The sequence below is a fragment of the Alligator sinensis genome, unplaced genomic scaffold (assembly GCF_000455745.1).
Source record: "Alligator sinensis unplaced genomic scaffold, ASM45574v1 scaffold528_1, whole genome shotgun sequence".
Taxonomy (NCBI): Eukaryota; Metazoa; Chordata; order Crocodylia; family Alligatoridae; genus Alligator; species Alligator sinensis.
Genome location: NW_005841846.1, coordinates 5,853,057 through 5,868,056, shown reverse-complemented (window position 1 = coordinate 5,868,056; position 15,000 = coordinate 5,853,057). Strand labels below are relative to the sequence as shown.

The 15,000-nt window shown below is 44.1% G+C and overlaps 1 protein-coding gene across 1 annotated transcript in view; it reads right to left on the bottom strand.

Moving 5' to 3' along the window:
* The window catches only part of LOC102371355 (EF-hand calcium-binding domain-containing protein 6-like), a 123,597-nt gene that overhangs the window by 46,566 nt on the left and 62,031 nt on the right, over positions 1-15,000 (bottom strand). The window contains exon 12 of the mRNA XM_025208060.1: positions 14,263-14,373. Within this exon, the coding sequence (XP_025063845.1) occupies positions 14,263-14,373 (111 nt within the window). The remainder of the gene's footprint in view (positions 1-14,262; positions 14,374-15,000) is intronic.

The following is a 15,000-nucleotide window of genomic DNA, read 5'->3' as shown; positions in this document are numbered from 1 at the left end:
AATGTAGACATGACCAGTGGGAGCGTCTACACAAGACACTTTACTGTACAGTAGACTAATCTACTGCACAATAAAATGTCACCATAAAACCATGTGTAGCAGCTACTACGCAGTAAATCAGTCTACTGCACAGTTAGCTATTACCTGTAAATACAAGTACTAAATTAACTGCAATAGTTACTACGCAGTAGCACTTGTGTAAACGCTGACTGGGAGCAAATTTGCTCCTGGTCAGCCTAGGCAGCAGGAGGCCACAGGGGACGGGGAGCTCCTGTCCCTGGTCCTGGTGCTGCTCAGCTCCTGGCTCTCCCCAGGAGCCAGGAACTGATCAGTATCAGGAATGGAAAGCCCCCTGTCCCCTGTCCCAACTCCTGGCTCCCAGCATAGAGATGGCAGCTCTGGAGGGACCCAGCCCTTGCTCACCCAGAGCAGCTCCAGAGGGTGTGTACAGGCTGGGGACCAGTCCTGCCCACCCCAGTGGAGCAGCAATGTGTGCTGTGCAGAGCTGCTCCAGGAGGTGGGCAGGGGCTGGAAACCCAAGCAGGGCAACTGCTAGTGAGCCCCATGTCCCCCTGCCCTGAAGGAGCCTCACTGGCAACTGCTCCACACCCAGGACAGCTCCCAGCAAACCCCCTGCCAGGGGGGCAGAGCAGAGTGGGAGCAGCCCTGTACTAGGCTACTCCTGTTGGGAGCAAAAAGGAGTGTAGATGTGTTCCCAAGGAAGGCTTACTGCACAGTATTTTACTGCTCAGTAAGCCTAATGCGAATTAATAGCATGTGTAAAATTAATAGCAGTAGAAGCCAACATAATATATCATAATATGGTACTCAGTTATGGATATCATTTTCAAGTGCCTGACATAGATTTCCCATGTGCAGTCTGAAAACATCTATAGCAACTATTGTGCAGAAAACTGATATTCATTTGAAAGTTTGAATGACCACAATTTATCATTTAAAACAGATCTAAAAAAAACCCCAAGTATGATTCTTATGTGTTTATGACAGGTTCTTAAAAATTAATTACAGATCAATCTCTCTCAGAAAGCTGTGTATCTCTGCATTATATACTTTCATTCTTAATTTACCAACTGTACCATACATATATGTAACACATTCAAAATGGCAAGGATTGAAGTTTGAAGTCTGAAAGTGTGGATAAATTTAATTGTTTTGATTTGTATTGGAGCAAGGATTATGCATATTTGTCCTTAGGACATATGTGTCCTGTAGTTTGACAGATTCAGAATATGGGCTGAACTCAAGTAATAGTAAGAAATGATAAATACACACATACAGAGAGTATTCAGCATATGTGTATACACACGTGCATATGTGCATATGAATGCAGAAAGAGAGAGAGGGAGATTCTCTTTCCATTTTTCTTCTGTTTGCCTTTCCCCACCTCTGCAACATTACATATGAATGCCACTGCCTCTCAGCTGCACTTCTAAGAAAATATACGCTATAACCAGGAGTGAAGTTAAAGGTCTCACTTTAAGCAATTTTCTAGTCCTCTTTAGACTTTAGAGACTATTCAGCTTGCTAGAATTTTTTTTTCCAAGTTATGTGTTATTCCTAGTCCTCTCCTGCCTAGGGGTAGATATTGAGATCTATAAAAACCACAAGCCAGCCTACCATGATTACTGATTTGGACTGACCAATTCATGCTTCTTCCTGAAAATGGCAGAGGGCACTGTCCAAGGGCCACTGAGAGTGAGCTCTCAGCCACTGTGCCACCTACCTGTAGCTGACCTGTCTTCTCTGCGGAGCTACCTGGACAGCCACCTAAAACAACAGGTAACAATTCTAAGAGTGGTCAGCTTTAGAAAACTGGCATAAGAAAGATGGACAAATGAATATGCGGCCAGGTCTTCCCTAATATGCTCAACAGCAACAGCAGCAACAGCTTCTGAGAGAGGAGAGGATGCAACAGTAGTGACCAGAGTAAGGGGACTTGACCTCCCCTCCAATGGTACCATCCCTCATGAAGGGGGGAAAAAGACAGCAGGGAATGGAGGGCAGACCTCTCTACCTCAACAGGATCAGGAGCCCAAATTAACGAGAGAAGATGAGGCATATGAGGCAGAGGAAAAACGGAGAGTCTTGAAGTCAGAGGCAGGAGAGAGCTCAAAATCATTGAGAGAGGAGATACAATGAACTGCAGGCAAAAGCAAGGGGAATTAAGTGTGCAGGGAGCAGAGAGAGTAAAAAGAGAAGAGCATGAAGACATGGAGGATATAACAAAGGAGAGAAAAAGGAGGTAGACGAGCCAAGGCGAATATTCAAGAGAATGTGAAAGAGGAAAAGTAATGCTTCTCCTCAAAGAGAAAAATGAAGAGACAGAAAGAGAGGGGAAGAAATAATAAAAAGCTGAGAAAACAACAGACAAAGGTGAGAGGAGTGTAGGAGAGTAAAAGCCTGCAGATGGATATGATGTGCTAGAGACAGAAGCAGCAAAGACACAAAATGAAGAAAAGCTGTGCTATTGCCAGCTGACCCACAGGCATGACAGAGACTGCAAGAGAGGAAGAACCAAGAGAGTGTGCTTCAGTGCTTGGTTCTGTCTGACTACAAATCAGAAGCAGGAAATGTGCGTGTGCGTGTGTGGTGACTGCTGGTAATCTGCATGCCACAGCGTTGACTTCTTTTGTTGCTTCTTTATTTTTGGGGGTGGGGGTCGAAAGGTGGGAATAGTCTTTAATTTCTATCTGATGCTTTTTCAGACAGAGGCAGACAAAGATCTTTGGGCAAATCTGATATATTTTATTAGACCAACTGAAATAGTTGGAAAAATTCTTCTTAGCAAGCTTTTGGATATAAATATCTTCCATCAGGCCGAAGAATCATCTGCAGTTGGTGTATGCTCTTCCTGACAAAGGGTATTTATACCCGAAAGTTTGCAAAGAAGGATTATTCCAACTATTTGAGTTGGTCTAATACAAGATATCAGATTTACCCAAAGAACCTTGTCTGCTGATGTCCTTAGACCAACACAGCTACAACCTATACCCCTGTTATCAGACAGAGTGCTTTTTTCAGATAGGGCACTGACAGTTCAGATGTCTTCACTGTCTTGGTCATTTTTGTCTAATATCTCCTATTTCTAATCCAGTCCCTAGCACATTAGCTAGATTTGTAGAGTCTTTGGAGCAGGGAGTGCGTTCTGTTTATACGTGCATGCAGCATCTAGCACAAAGGGTTACTGCATCTACAGGCAGCCCCCGCTTAATGTGGTTTCAATTAGTGCTATTTTGCTATAGCACTCATTTAAAATTGATACCTGGTTTCACTGAGTGCTCAGCAAGTTTCACTGTAGCACTCAGTGGAACCAGCAACTTTCGGTGGGAAGGCAAGGAGAAGCAGCAGTGGCAGCGGCAGCAGCAAGTGCAGTGAGTGGCAGCTAGTGTGGGGTGGGCATGAGCATGGTAGGGGTGGGGAGAAGCCGTCCAAGGCTGCTGAATACAGACTGGGGGGGCGGTGGAGTGTCCCATGGGAGGGGGCATGGTTTTGCAGCTGGCCAGGATTGGGGTAGGGTTTACAGCCGGCCAGGCATGTAGGAGGGACGCTGCAAACCCCCTTGCTACCGGCCAGCTGAAAACTGTCACAACCTAAAGGGTGTGATTTTTGTTTTTGTGTGCTTCGGCACTGCTAAATTGTTCCCGCTAAATTATAGCTTCTTTCCTCTAGCCTCTCCCCGTCGCCGATAGATTCCTAGACGTATCCCTCCCTGCGCGCAAAAGAACCGGACCCACGAAGCCTAGCAAACTTCGTGTGGATGAGTGAGCAGAAGGACCCACAGAGCCTAGCAAACTTCGTGTGAGTTTATTCAGAGCTCTTTCGGACGAGTACTTTCTTCGGTTGACACGACGGGCTCACGTGTTCAGAGCCTTCAGCCGGATTGGGCTAGAGTTCACGAGTTTAGAACTCTTGTCCGCCTCTCTTCTTTCCTGTCTATAACCGCAACTCAAGCAAGTTTTCCAGCCTACACCACTGCCATCTCGGTGTAAGTAAACAATCTTTAAAACTACCGCTAAGCGTTTGTGCCTAATTCCAGCTTGTCGCCCTCCCTCTCCGATCCAGCGTGCCCGGGCTGCTGGCCACAGCCCGCGTGCAGCACGGAAAAGGGCTCGGGTCGCTCCCGGCCTGCACAAAAACATCCACCCTGCTCCTGTGGGACGCTCCACCACCTGAGTTCACCAGCTGAAGCAGCAGTGGCGGCAAGGAGTGCAAGGCCCAGGGCCAGGGCCAGGAGAGGCCCATGCCCAGAGGGGGGCACCAGGAGTGCCAGTGCCCAGGCTAACGTGGGGCCAGCGGGTAGAGGCGGTGAGAAGTAGTGAGTGGGGGGGGACAGGCATCAGCGCAGAGCCTGGGCTGGTGCCCAAGGCCAGGGCCGGCTGGGGACCCGGGTGAGGCTGGCACATGGGAATGGAGCAGCCAACGGGCTAATGGGGAGAGGCGGCGGCGGCGAGAAGCAGTGGCAAGAAGCCACAGTAACCAATTACCTATATTTACATTCATTCCTATGGGCAAATGGGTTACACTTAGTGCAGACTTCCAAGAAGTCCTACTACCTGCGAAGCCAAGGATTTGTAGGACTGAAAGGCATATACCAAGGCCAGGGAAACACCTGTTCTCTCTTTCATAATCTCTCCAGAGACTCGTAGATATCTACAGAGGAGAAAATGCCACTCTAATGTGGCTAAATAGTATATAATAATTGTCATACAATATACATATAATATATAATGGTCCTCTAGTATACCTAGCATAAACATACGAGATCCTAAGTTGTTTTTCTGTCTATATATCTCCACCAACAATACATGCTACTATCAAATAGGGTGACTACCTTTGCAAAATGGAAAGGCGGGACACGTGCCCACCTCTCCTCTCCTGCTCCCTTCCCCCCTCCCCCCCCCCCAAACTGGCAGCACAGCTGGAGCAGAGCTGAGCAGAGCGGGGGTGGATGTGGGCTTCCTGCTGCAGGCTCGGGGCTCCCCACCCTGCTGCCTTTCCCCTGGGAGCCCCATGCTGGCCATGCACACCCCCTGCCTGCCTAGAAGCAGCAGGGGACACAACCGCATGCTGCTGCCACTGACCCCACTGCTTCCAGTCAGGCAGGGGGTGCCTTGCAATGGTGGCATGGCTGGTGCAGGGCTCCCAAGGGGAGGACAACAGGGCGGGGAGCCTGAAGGCTGCAGCAGGCAGTCTGCATCTGCCCCTGCCTCGTGTACAAATCTGGGGGTGGGGCACATGCCTCCCCCATGCCACCCCCAGAAGTGCACATATCAGCAGGGAGCTGGGTCCCCCCCACAACCCCTGGATGAGCCACCCATGGCTCTGACCTGCTCCATGCTCCAGTCCCAGGCCCCATGCACTGCCTTGGCTGGGTACCACCCCTAGCCTCTGTCCCACTCACTCCCTTACCATGGGGGCTTTCATCTACCTGCCCCCACCTCCCCTATGTCCCCTCTCACCACATAGATTTACCTGCAGCCTGCAAGGGGAAACCTACCATTTTCTGCAGTTTTCCACCGTGAATGTAAAGCCTGGACCCCTGCATGAATGTTGTCCCAGAGTCATGCAGCCCAGGAGTAGGACTTGATGTTCCCATTCTGAGACTCTCACCCAATAAGGGATGGGTGGTCACCTCAGGGTTATGGTTGATCACAGGATGAACATGAGCCACCAGTGCAACACTGTAGTCAACAGAGCTAATAGCATACAGGGATGCATTAGCTGATGCGCTGTAAACAGGACTAAGGAAGTGATACTTCCTCTCTATTCGGCACTGGTGAGACCCCAGCTGGAACTCTGTTTCGAGTTCTGGGTGCTGCCCTTTAAAAAAGACATGGAAAATCTTGAAAGGGTCCAGAGAGGGGCCACAAGAATGATTAGGGCCTGGAAGATAAACCTTGTAAGGAAAGACCAAGGGATCTGGGACTGTTCAGTCTGGGGAAAAGAAGACTGAGGTGGGACTTGGTGGCTGTCTATAAGTATGTAAGGGGTGAATATCAGGAGCTGGGAGAAAAACTGTTTACTAGGGTGCCCCAGGGGAGGACAAGGAGCAAGGGCCATAAACTGTTAGAGGATGGTTTCAGGTTGGATGTAAGGATTAACGGTTTTACGGTAAGAGAGACCAGAATCTGGAATAGATTTCCCAAGGAAGTGGAGCAGTCCCCAAGCTTGGAAGTCTTCAAGAGGAGACTGGATAGACACCTTGCCGGGATCATTTGATCTCACCAGTATTCCTGCCCAGAGCAAGGGGATTGGACTCAAGGATCTTTTGAGGTCCCTTCCAGCCCTTAATTTCTATGATTTTATTTAATTTTTACTAAATTCAAATCCCAATGTGTATGATAGTTCAACTAATAAAACCACAATTTAATCTCAGCTAAACGAAGCATTTGGCTTTTCTTAAATGCTTCCTTTAAATTCCTTTTTCCTTGAAGTTTTTAATATATACAGGTAACAAGTGAAGGACCAAAATGCCCCATACTAAGATGAAACCTCCAGGTACAGGCCAGAGAAGCAGGAAAAGTCTCTGAGGTTCTCCTAACAAGAGTGTCCTGAAACAACACTTTCAAAGGGGAAGAGTTTGCAAAGAGATGCCAAACATCTGTGGGAAAGGAGCACTGTAAGCATGAAGACAGGAATGTTTCCTACAAGTTGTCCTTTTGTGCTGTGGTATGGTTGTTACCCATTGCTAGATCTCCTTGCATGTCCGGAGTCTATAATTCATCCACTCTGGCCCTTCCTTTTCATGCAGACTAGGTAGGGTAAAATCACTCCTATCCTGCACAAAACAGCTGCAATACTAGTAATAAAATCTGTGGCAATAACAGCAAGCAGCAAGGAAGTAGGACACTGGCTCAACTGGTGTAGATTTTAAAGGAGAAAAGATGTGAAAAAAGGAAAGTGAAAGAAACATTACTAAGCATCTCAATACTATATCCCACTCTCCATTATACTTTTATGACAATGGAGTAATGAAGTTACTGCAGGTTTAGGCAAATATAAATGAGACAAGATTCTAGGCCACTATACTTAACATATTAAATAAGGAATTTTTATTCACCCACAGTTCCACGTACTCAGGGCCTACTTCATTCTCACACTCAGGTCAAACGGTGTTGGTCCTCATTCAGGGTAATTATTTGCACAGAACATGTTCAAACATGTAATTGCACCATGCAGGTCAAGAAAAATTTTGTACCATAACTGTAACCATTTCTAAAGAATATCTGCATATACAATATCAGTGTTTTAAAATTACAAAGCCTAGTGAATTCTGTAGGATAAGTTTGAATAAAGATTTGATAATTTATGAAGCTGATTGCAAAAATATACTTTATAACTGAGTGGTCTAATTCTATCCTCTCTCCTTGGACAAAACCCAGAAAAATTCCGGGAGGAAAATTTTCTATTGAAATTCAGCAAGAGGTTTGCTTTGGGAGAATGGGCAAAACTGTTTCCAAATAACAAGGATTCACAAGGTGGAGAGAAATGATCTATGTATTTGGCAGAGAAGTAAAATGGAGTTAAGCAATACAGTGCTCATGAATGTATGGCATAGATTAGTTAGGAAGGTATTTTTAAGAAATCTTATTATATTTAAGCCAAAAATCATTATTCTGAATGCATATTTTACCCCAACTGTCAAGTTGTAATTGGCTTCATACATTTTCTGTAGATGAATCTTTTATAAATTGTACACATTCCAAGTAATTTATCTTTTAATATTCAAAATGTTACTAAAAACTCCTTCTGCAGTGCTACAAGGGCCTGGTCTTGCAAAATGTTGTATACTTTCAGTGTCTGATGATGTAATTAAGTACAGACAGGGCTGTGTATTTCCTAACCAGCACTCAGTATCTGCATGTTCAAGGCATCAGTGAGTTTTTCACTTTACAGAACCATAAGATGAGATCTGAATATTCACAACCTAAATGAAAGAAATTACAGATAGAGGAGCTGGGGAGAAGGTAAGGACGCAGGAGTAAAGAAATGTGATTCTGTCTAGGTCTACAAATGATCATACTCGATGATCTATTGAGGTCCCTTCCAAGCCTAACAATTATGAAACTCTGAAAATATGACACCTATCATCAGGATACATAAGCATATGGCTGCTGGGGTCAAATCTTGGTCAAAATCTGGGTTCATCACACTCAGTCCAAATCTTGTCCTGGTACAGGCTAACTTTTTCCAGAACCAGGGTCTAGCCCTTCCAGCTTCTCACTTTCTTATCTTGAGAACAAATACACCCTTCCTTTTTTTTTTTCCTCTTCAGGGTATGATCACAGTCCTCAACATAGATCATCCTATTCTGAATTTCTGGCCCAGAGGCTCTTTCTCCTGTGGCCAGGACAGACTCTTCCCCACTCTAGCTCTTCCCCATAGCTGTCTCTTACTGCCTAGTAGGTAAAACTCAACCTCATTTGTGGAGGAGTTCTATTTCTCCAAACCCTTCATCCTTTGCTGTCTGTGTACTGTTTCTCATCCTTTGCAGGAGTGGGAACTGGGTTTTGCATTTAGTTCTTCTGGAGTAAGCCCAATCTCAGTAGCTGTGTCCTGCTGGCTCAGATACTTTGTCTCCATTCCCCTCCCCCAAATACGTCTCTGACTTTACAGACAAGGGAGCAGAGATGTCCATTTTATCACAGGGGCAGGCAATTATTTTGGGCGGAGGGCCACTTACTGAGTTTTGGCAAGTCATCAAGGTCTGCATGACAGGCAGACAGAGGCAGATAAATATTAATTTTCAAATTTTTTGTAGGACTGGATAAAATGGCCTGGCAGGCTGCACCTGGCCCGCATACTGCATTTTGCCCACCCCTGATTTATCATCTGTCACTCAGACTATTTTGGACTATACTGGTGTCACTGGTCCAGCTGTCCTCCCAGACATCCTTGACTAGGTCTAGTACTCTTTGTGGCTAGGGACAGAAACTACACATGAGCCAGTTTAAGTGATCAGAACCTGGTTTAAACCTGGAACAAAACAGTTCAGTGCACATAAACTGGTTTCAAAATGGCCCAAACTGGTTTAAAATAAACCTGCTTGAAAGTAGTATCAGATTTAACGGATTTAGGTCAAACCAGTTTATGCAGTTCTGTCCCAGATCCCTTCCTGGTTCAAGTTAAATCAGAGTCCCCCAGCATCCCAGCATATTTTGCAGCCCTGGGCTAGGATGTGCTGTCTGCTCAAGCAGGGAAGGGTTGGCCCTGCCCCTCTGCTCCCTAGCTGGAGCAGTGAGGGCTGGCTGACAAGCAGATGGGAGTGGGAAACCCGGATGGTGCAGCCTGGTGTGCCTAGCGGGGACAGAGCAGCCCCTGCCAGACTTTTTCCCACTGGAGTGGAAGGGGCAGAGGGGTGGGCCAGCAGGCTCAGAGAAAAGGAGGGGAATTAAAACCCCCTGCCTCCCCTCTCCCACCCACACAGGACCCCAGCCCAGGTCTGTCGAGTGGTAGGGGTGTGACCAGAGCCCACCTGGGCAGCAGCCTCAGGCAAAGGTGGGGGGAGGGAGGGGGATTAAACCCCCCATCTCCCCTCTCTCCCACCAGCATGGGGATGCCAGCGGGGGTATGCCTGCCTTTCTGGCCTGCTGGCCACTTGTGCGACAGGGATTGTGGCCAGAGCCAGCTGGGCAGCGCCTCAGGTGAAGGGAGGTCAGGGAGGGGAATTAAACTCCCCTGTTTTCCCTCTCTCCCTCCAGTTGCTGCCAAAGGGAAAGGAGGGCTTACTCGAGTGCCCCCTAGCTTCTAGTTTGAGCCACTGCAGGCATGTGGCTGCATTTCTGGAATCAAAAGTGAATGTCTATTCATTTGCAAATTGGTTAGATCTACGTAGGTTAGACTAACCAGCAAAGATTGAATCAACTCAGGCTTGGGCTTTTTGAATGTCTGTACTTAGCCTGTGAACTCCTTTCAGTGCAATAGTTCAATGGGGAAAGCCAGTGGAGGCTTGAAGAAATATCTTTTACTATGAAGGTAAAGGTTTCCCCAGTCTTAAATTTCAGATTCTGCAGCTTTTCACAGCATGGCTTTAAGGGTTCTGTAGAAACACTCCACCAGCTCATCTGTCTGGGCATGGAAGATGCATTTGAGATCCTCCTGCAGTGTCTGCTGACTCCTTAGAATCTTTTGCAGAGCTTTGGACATGGTTCAGGGTTCCCTGTACACTGAATATACACCTTCAATCCTCACTCCTTTTCCTGTTTTAAGTTTTTGCATCCCAGGGAATCATCAGATTCTTCATCCTGTGGCCTCTCCTTTGACTGAGGAGCCGTATTCTTCATCCTGATTAACTCTATCTAACCTCCCAGGATATCAAACATGCAGACTGAGGTTTGCACAGGCTTAATTTTTCAGAAGGTCCCAAAATTGCCATAGCTGGTATGATTTAAATTTAGTGCCCTGGCCTATATGAATCTCAGAGGGCAAATCTACTGGCTAAGATTGATTGCAATGAATTCTCTGTTTATGACTGTTGTATTGGTCGCTTGAAGCAGAATAGCTTGGAGAAAACATAGCATAACCTATTAGTACATATACAGACATGCACACACACATACGTGCACCACTACTACAGTCATCCCAGTCTCTTCAAAGGATACTATGACTAGATCCTTGGAGCTATCTTCAACAGACACATCAAAAGACAACAGAAAATTATGGGTTTTTGGTAAATGCCAGGCCAATAAAACTGAAGATGTAGACTTTCAAGGTTCATTTCTCATCCCAGATGTGTCCAGCTGTGTGTATGGCATAAATATGTCTTAAAAGTAGCCTTTATGGGGTTTAGGCAACAATAGCTCCCCTGCATAGTGAAGATAATCTGCCTAATACAAAATTTATTTTTTTTAACTCAGAATCAGAATATGGAAAATGGAATGACAATTCCTATGCTATGACACTGTTTACTAGTGCCAGCTGTATTCATCCCAGATACTCATCCCAGACCACTTCATCTTCCCACTGTTTCACAAGCATGTTATATAAAATTCCTGGTTCTGAAGCCCCAATCTATTGGAGCTAGAGGAAGACAAGGAGGAAGAGGACTGCCTGGTGTCCTCCTCTGTTCAAGAGAGATCCATGCTTTCTTCATGCGTATTTCTTTTATTTGTGAGGAACCTGGTGGGAGCCTTAACAATGAGGTCAGAATAGGCCACAGGGAAAAGTTTCTAGACATCCTCAGCTCTTGATCCCCCTTCTTTCCCAGACATTATTCTAGACTGTCTCTCTTCCAGTCCTACTCAGTCACATGCAATAGTAGCTTGTCCACAACTCCAAACCAAATGGAATCTACCCCACCCTTAGGGGTAAGAAGCTAAGTCCAGCAGTAGGATCAGGACAAAATGTATATAGGATGGCAAACAAATGAGGACTCAGCATGGTTCAGATCTCTCTGGGCCACATCTAGAATCAATGAGGCCCTTCATCTTTCATTCCCTTCCTCACATTGTTACCTCAAATGATCTTCCTGGACTTGAGAAACCCATAAAAATATCAGTGCAACTTCATCCAAGGTAGTTGCCTCCCAAACTCCCATATCTTTTGATATGCTTCAGGTTACCCTAGTTAGAAGCATAGAATTAACCTGTAGTTTATGGTTCCTGTCAGATGTCCTTTTTGTCTGGAGTGGGTGCAAGGGTTGCCTGCTGAGGTGGGGATCTGGAGTGCTCCTGCGGATTTCTGTGTTTCAGGAAAAGGTTGTTCTTCCATCTTAATATTGCAGTTTCTTGCTAATATATATTATTATATATATTAAGTTTATATATATATAAAATATATATAATATATAGATTAATATTATTATATTAAGTTTTAATCTATTAATATAATATATATATATTATATATGTATTTAGGGATATCTCTTTCTTTTTCCTCTTCTTGGATTGTCTGGGGCAAAACTAGGCTGAACTCCTCAGGCAACTACTGAGAAGCAACACACTTTTTAGGTACCAAATAGGTGGAATAGAATCTGGTCTTAAGTCTTTACAGGCTCACCTCTTTAAATTGTTGGGGCTGGTAAGATGAGTGTTACTAACAAGACCTCTTCTTAGGGAATGAGGTGCTTGGTAAAGCAGGAAACACTGACAGAGTGAAGTTCCCAAACAAGAGGATACCACTGTTGGTAGTGAGAATTGCAGTGTAGAGAGTATAAGAACAACAGAATCTCAAAGGTGAAGGTGTTGTGGAGGGAGAAGCTTTAACATAATGTAAGAAGACTGGAAGGCAAAGGAGGAATTCAAAAAGGGAGAGGGATGTGGAATGGAGTAATGAGAAAAGAGCAGAAAGGGTGAGATGTCAGAGAAGGGAAGGATGTCATTGTTCATTTGAAAAAGAATCACAGCATGGAACAAGGTTAAAGGAAGGTCTTCTTGTCATGAAGACAGTATACAGGAAGAAGAAATGGGATTTGGTGGAGATGGGATGTGTGGGGTGAAGGCAAGCAACAGTCAAAAACAGAGTTGCAAGAATAGAGTGAAGTTGCCAGAGAAATGGAGAAGGAAAATGATAACTCTGTTTTCAGACATTTACTCTCCCACAGGAGATATTGCGATTACAAGAGATAAAGTAAGCATAGATGGAGGAGGTGAAATCAAGGATGGAAATATGTATTTGAGAGTCCATGATGGCAACCAAAAACGTAGGTATCAATGAGAGAAGAATAAGGGAAGGCCATTGTGGACACCTTCAGACAGGGGAAAGGAAAAAAAGCAAAAATCCAGTAGAGGCAATGCTAATAGGGTCGCCAAAATATCGGGAGAGGTGAGTCTCAGAAAAAAAGATTTGAAAGGAAGATGCTGATCCACAGTACTGAGAACTCCGGAGCTATCAGGGAGGATGCAAATGATGAAGAGGCCTCATAGACTTTATTTGATGAGATAAGATTGTTGGAGTGAAGTGAACAAAAACTAAACTGGAGGATAAAAATGTTTAATTTGGAGAGGAAATGTTATCAATGGGCATAAAGAATACATTCAAGGCTTGGAGACCAAGTTTATGGAAGGAGAGTGGACTGCAGTTAGAAAGGTGGGAAAGAAAAGAAAGCTTCTTAAGGCTAGGCTAGACAGCATTGAAATAGATAGTTTCATTACACTGCAGGGGTAACTCTCTCCCAGATTTCTGCATGTGTGGTCAGGGATGTAGGTAGTACACACTTATTGCATCTGCACTATGCACGTATAAATAGCCGCCAAAATTCAAACACTTAGACATACCCTTAAAATCTAAACATATCCAAATCCCACAGCCTTGTAGGCATGTGTTTCAGACAATTTAAAGGTGCATACAAATCAAAACTTACAGGTTTACACCTGTATGAGCGGAAGTACATGGCTTGCACAAAACAGCAAAAGCAGCTGTAGAAGCTCACATCTGGAAACATCTTCCCTTGTACATAATTTTTCATTGAAAAAACCTGAGCAACATACACAAATTGTCTGAAATTAAAGAAAGACCTTTTATATTTCACAGATGGTGCCAGTATAAGGCCTCAGCCCTCAAACTCTGAACATCCAAAAGCAGGAGTCTGTTGTGCCCAAACCCTGAAGCCCCAGTCTTAACCTTTTTAGCAATTTTTCGACAGTAGGCTTTGTTATTTTCCATCCTTAGATTCTTCTGCACATTTTTGTCATTTTCTATTCCAATTTAAAGATTAGTTTCTCCAAACCTTACTTCAGCAAATTGTCTTCACACACCCAAGTAATCCATTGAGTAACGTCAGTAGGATCAAGCCCTGACTTCTGGACAATAACAGAATATCGCCACACATATCAACTTGTCTAACGTTTTACCCAAATTTGATCCATATCTTAGCTTTAAGAAATTGACTAGAACAAATATCCATAACCCAACTGTCTCTCTTCAAAAGTATTCCAGTGTATGTACAGTATCTACAAATGCAATGTGTTCTTTGAAGATATTAAGTGCACTTATTATTGTTTCTAGAAATCATTAATTTTGACTTACAAGCTTATCTGATTCCTTAGCATATAGATATCTCACATGCAAATATTTTGTTCCATGTGGAATTCTTTCTACTATAATATTTAAAACATGTTTCAAGATTATTAAGGTATAAAAAGAATGTTCATATAGTATTACCTCATCTTATCAGCATATAAAAAAGAACGTAGTCAAATAGCACATTTAAGAAAACCAAGTCTGTTTAGAAATTGTTGCATACACTTTTAGATTTAAAAAAAATGTGCTAACAAATGAAAAATAAAATGTATAAACTGAGTACCGAGAGTCAAACATGGCCATGAACTGGGGGTATCTGACATTTCCATCTTCATCAAGGGGGATTCTGTCAAGTAGCAGCTCAAACTCTTCATCAGTAATCTCCACACCAAACCTGAAACAAACAGCAGTTAGCAGCAGTCACTCACGGAGTTCACATTTGGGTCAACAGTACCCACAATACCCTAAGCATATGGCTGCCATTAACTCTTTGTTACTGCTTCGGTCCTCAAGATCAAGAGCACCACGTGAATATCAGAGGTTAATCAGGGTTTTGATCGCTTCAGCTTTCTCAAAGAAAGAAATTCTACCACAGAATCCTGGCATTGGTGGTGCACAGAAATAGAAATACTAGCATATTGAACTGTGTGCAATTGTCCTGTATAAAAAGTTATTCATTACACTAAAACACTGGTATTGCTTAAACTAGTTAACTCTGAAAGGCCTTTCATCTGAACTGTTTAGCATGAAAGAAAATGTAGAGAAAAAGTGGCTTTTCGAAAACAGCTTCTTAATGCTTTTGGAAAGCATTTCATAATGGCTCTAAAGACATTTTGCATACAAATATTTAAAAAGTGGCAGTGTTTATTCACCAGCAAGAAAGTGTTTTCATCTCTTAAGAACAATCAAAACATAATCCTCCAAATACTGGCATAAATAGGAATGACTTAAGCAATAATAATGAACAAGGAATTCATTCATCATTTTGCAAAGCTGATAAGACTTTTGGAGAGAAATACTT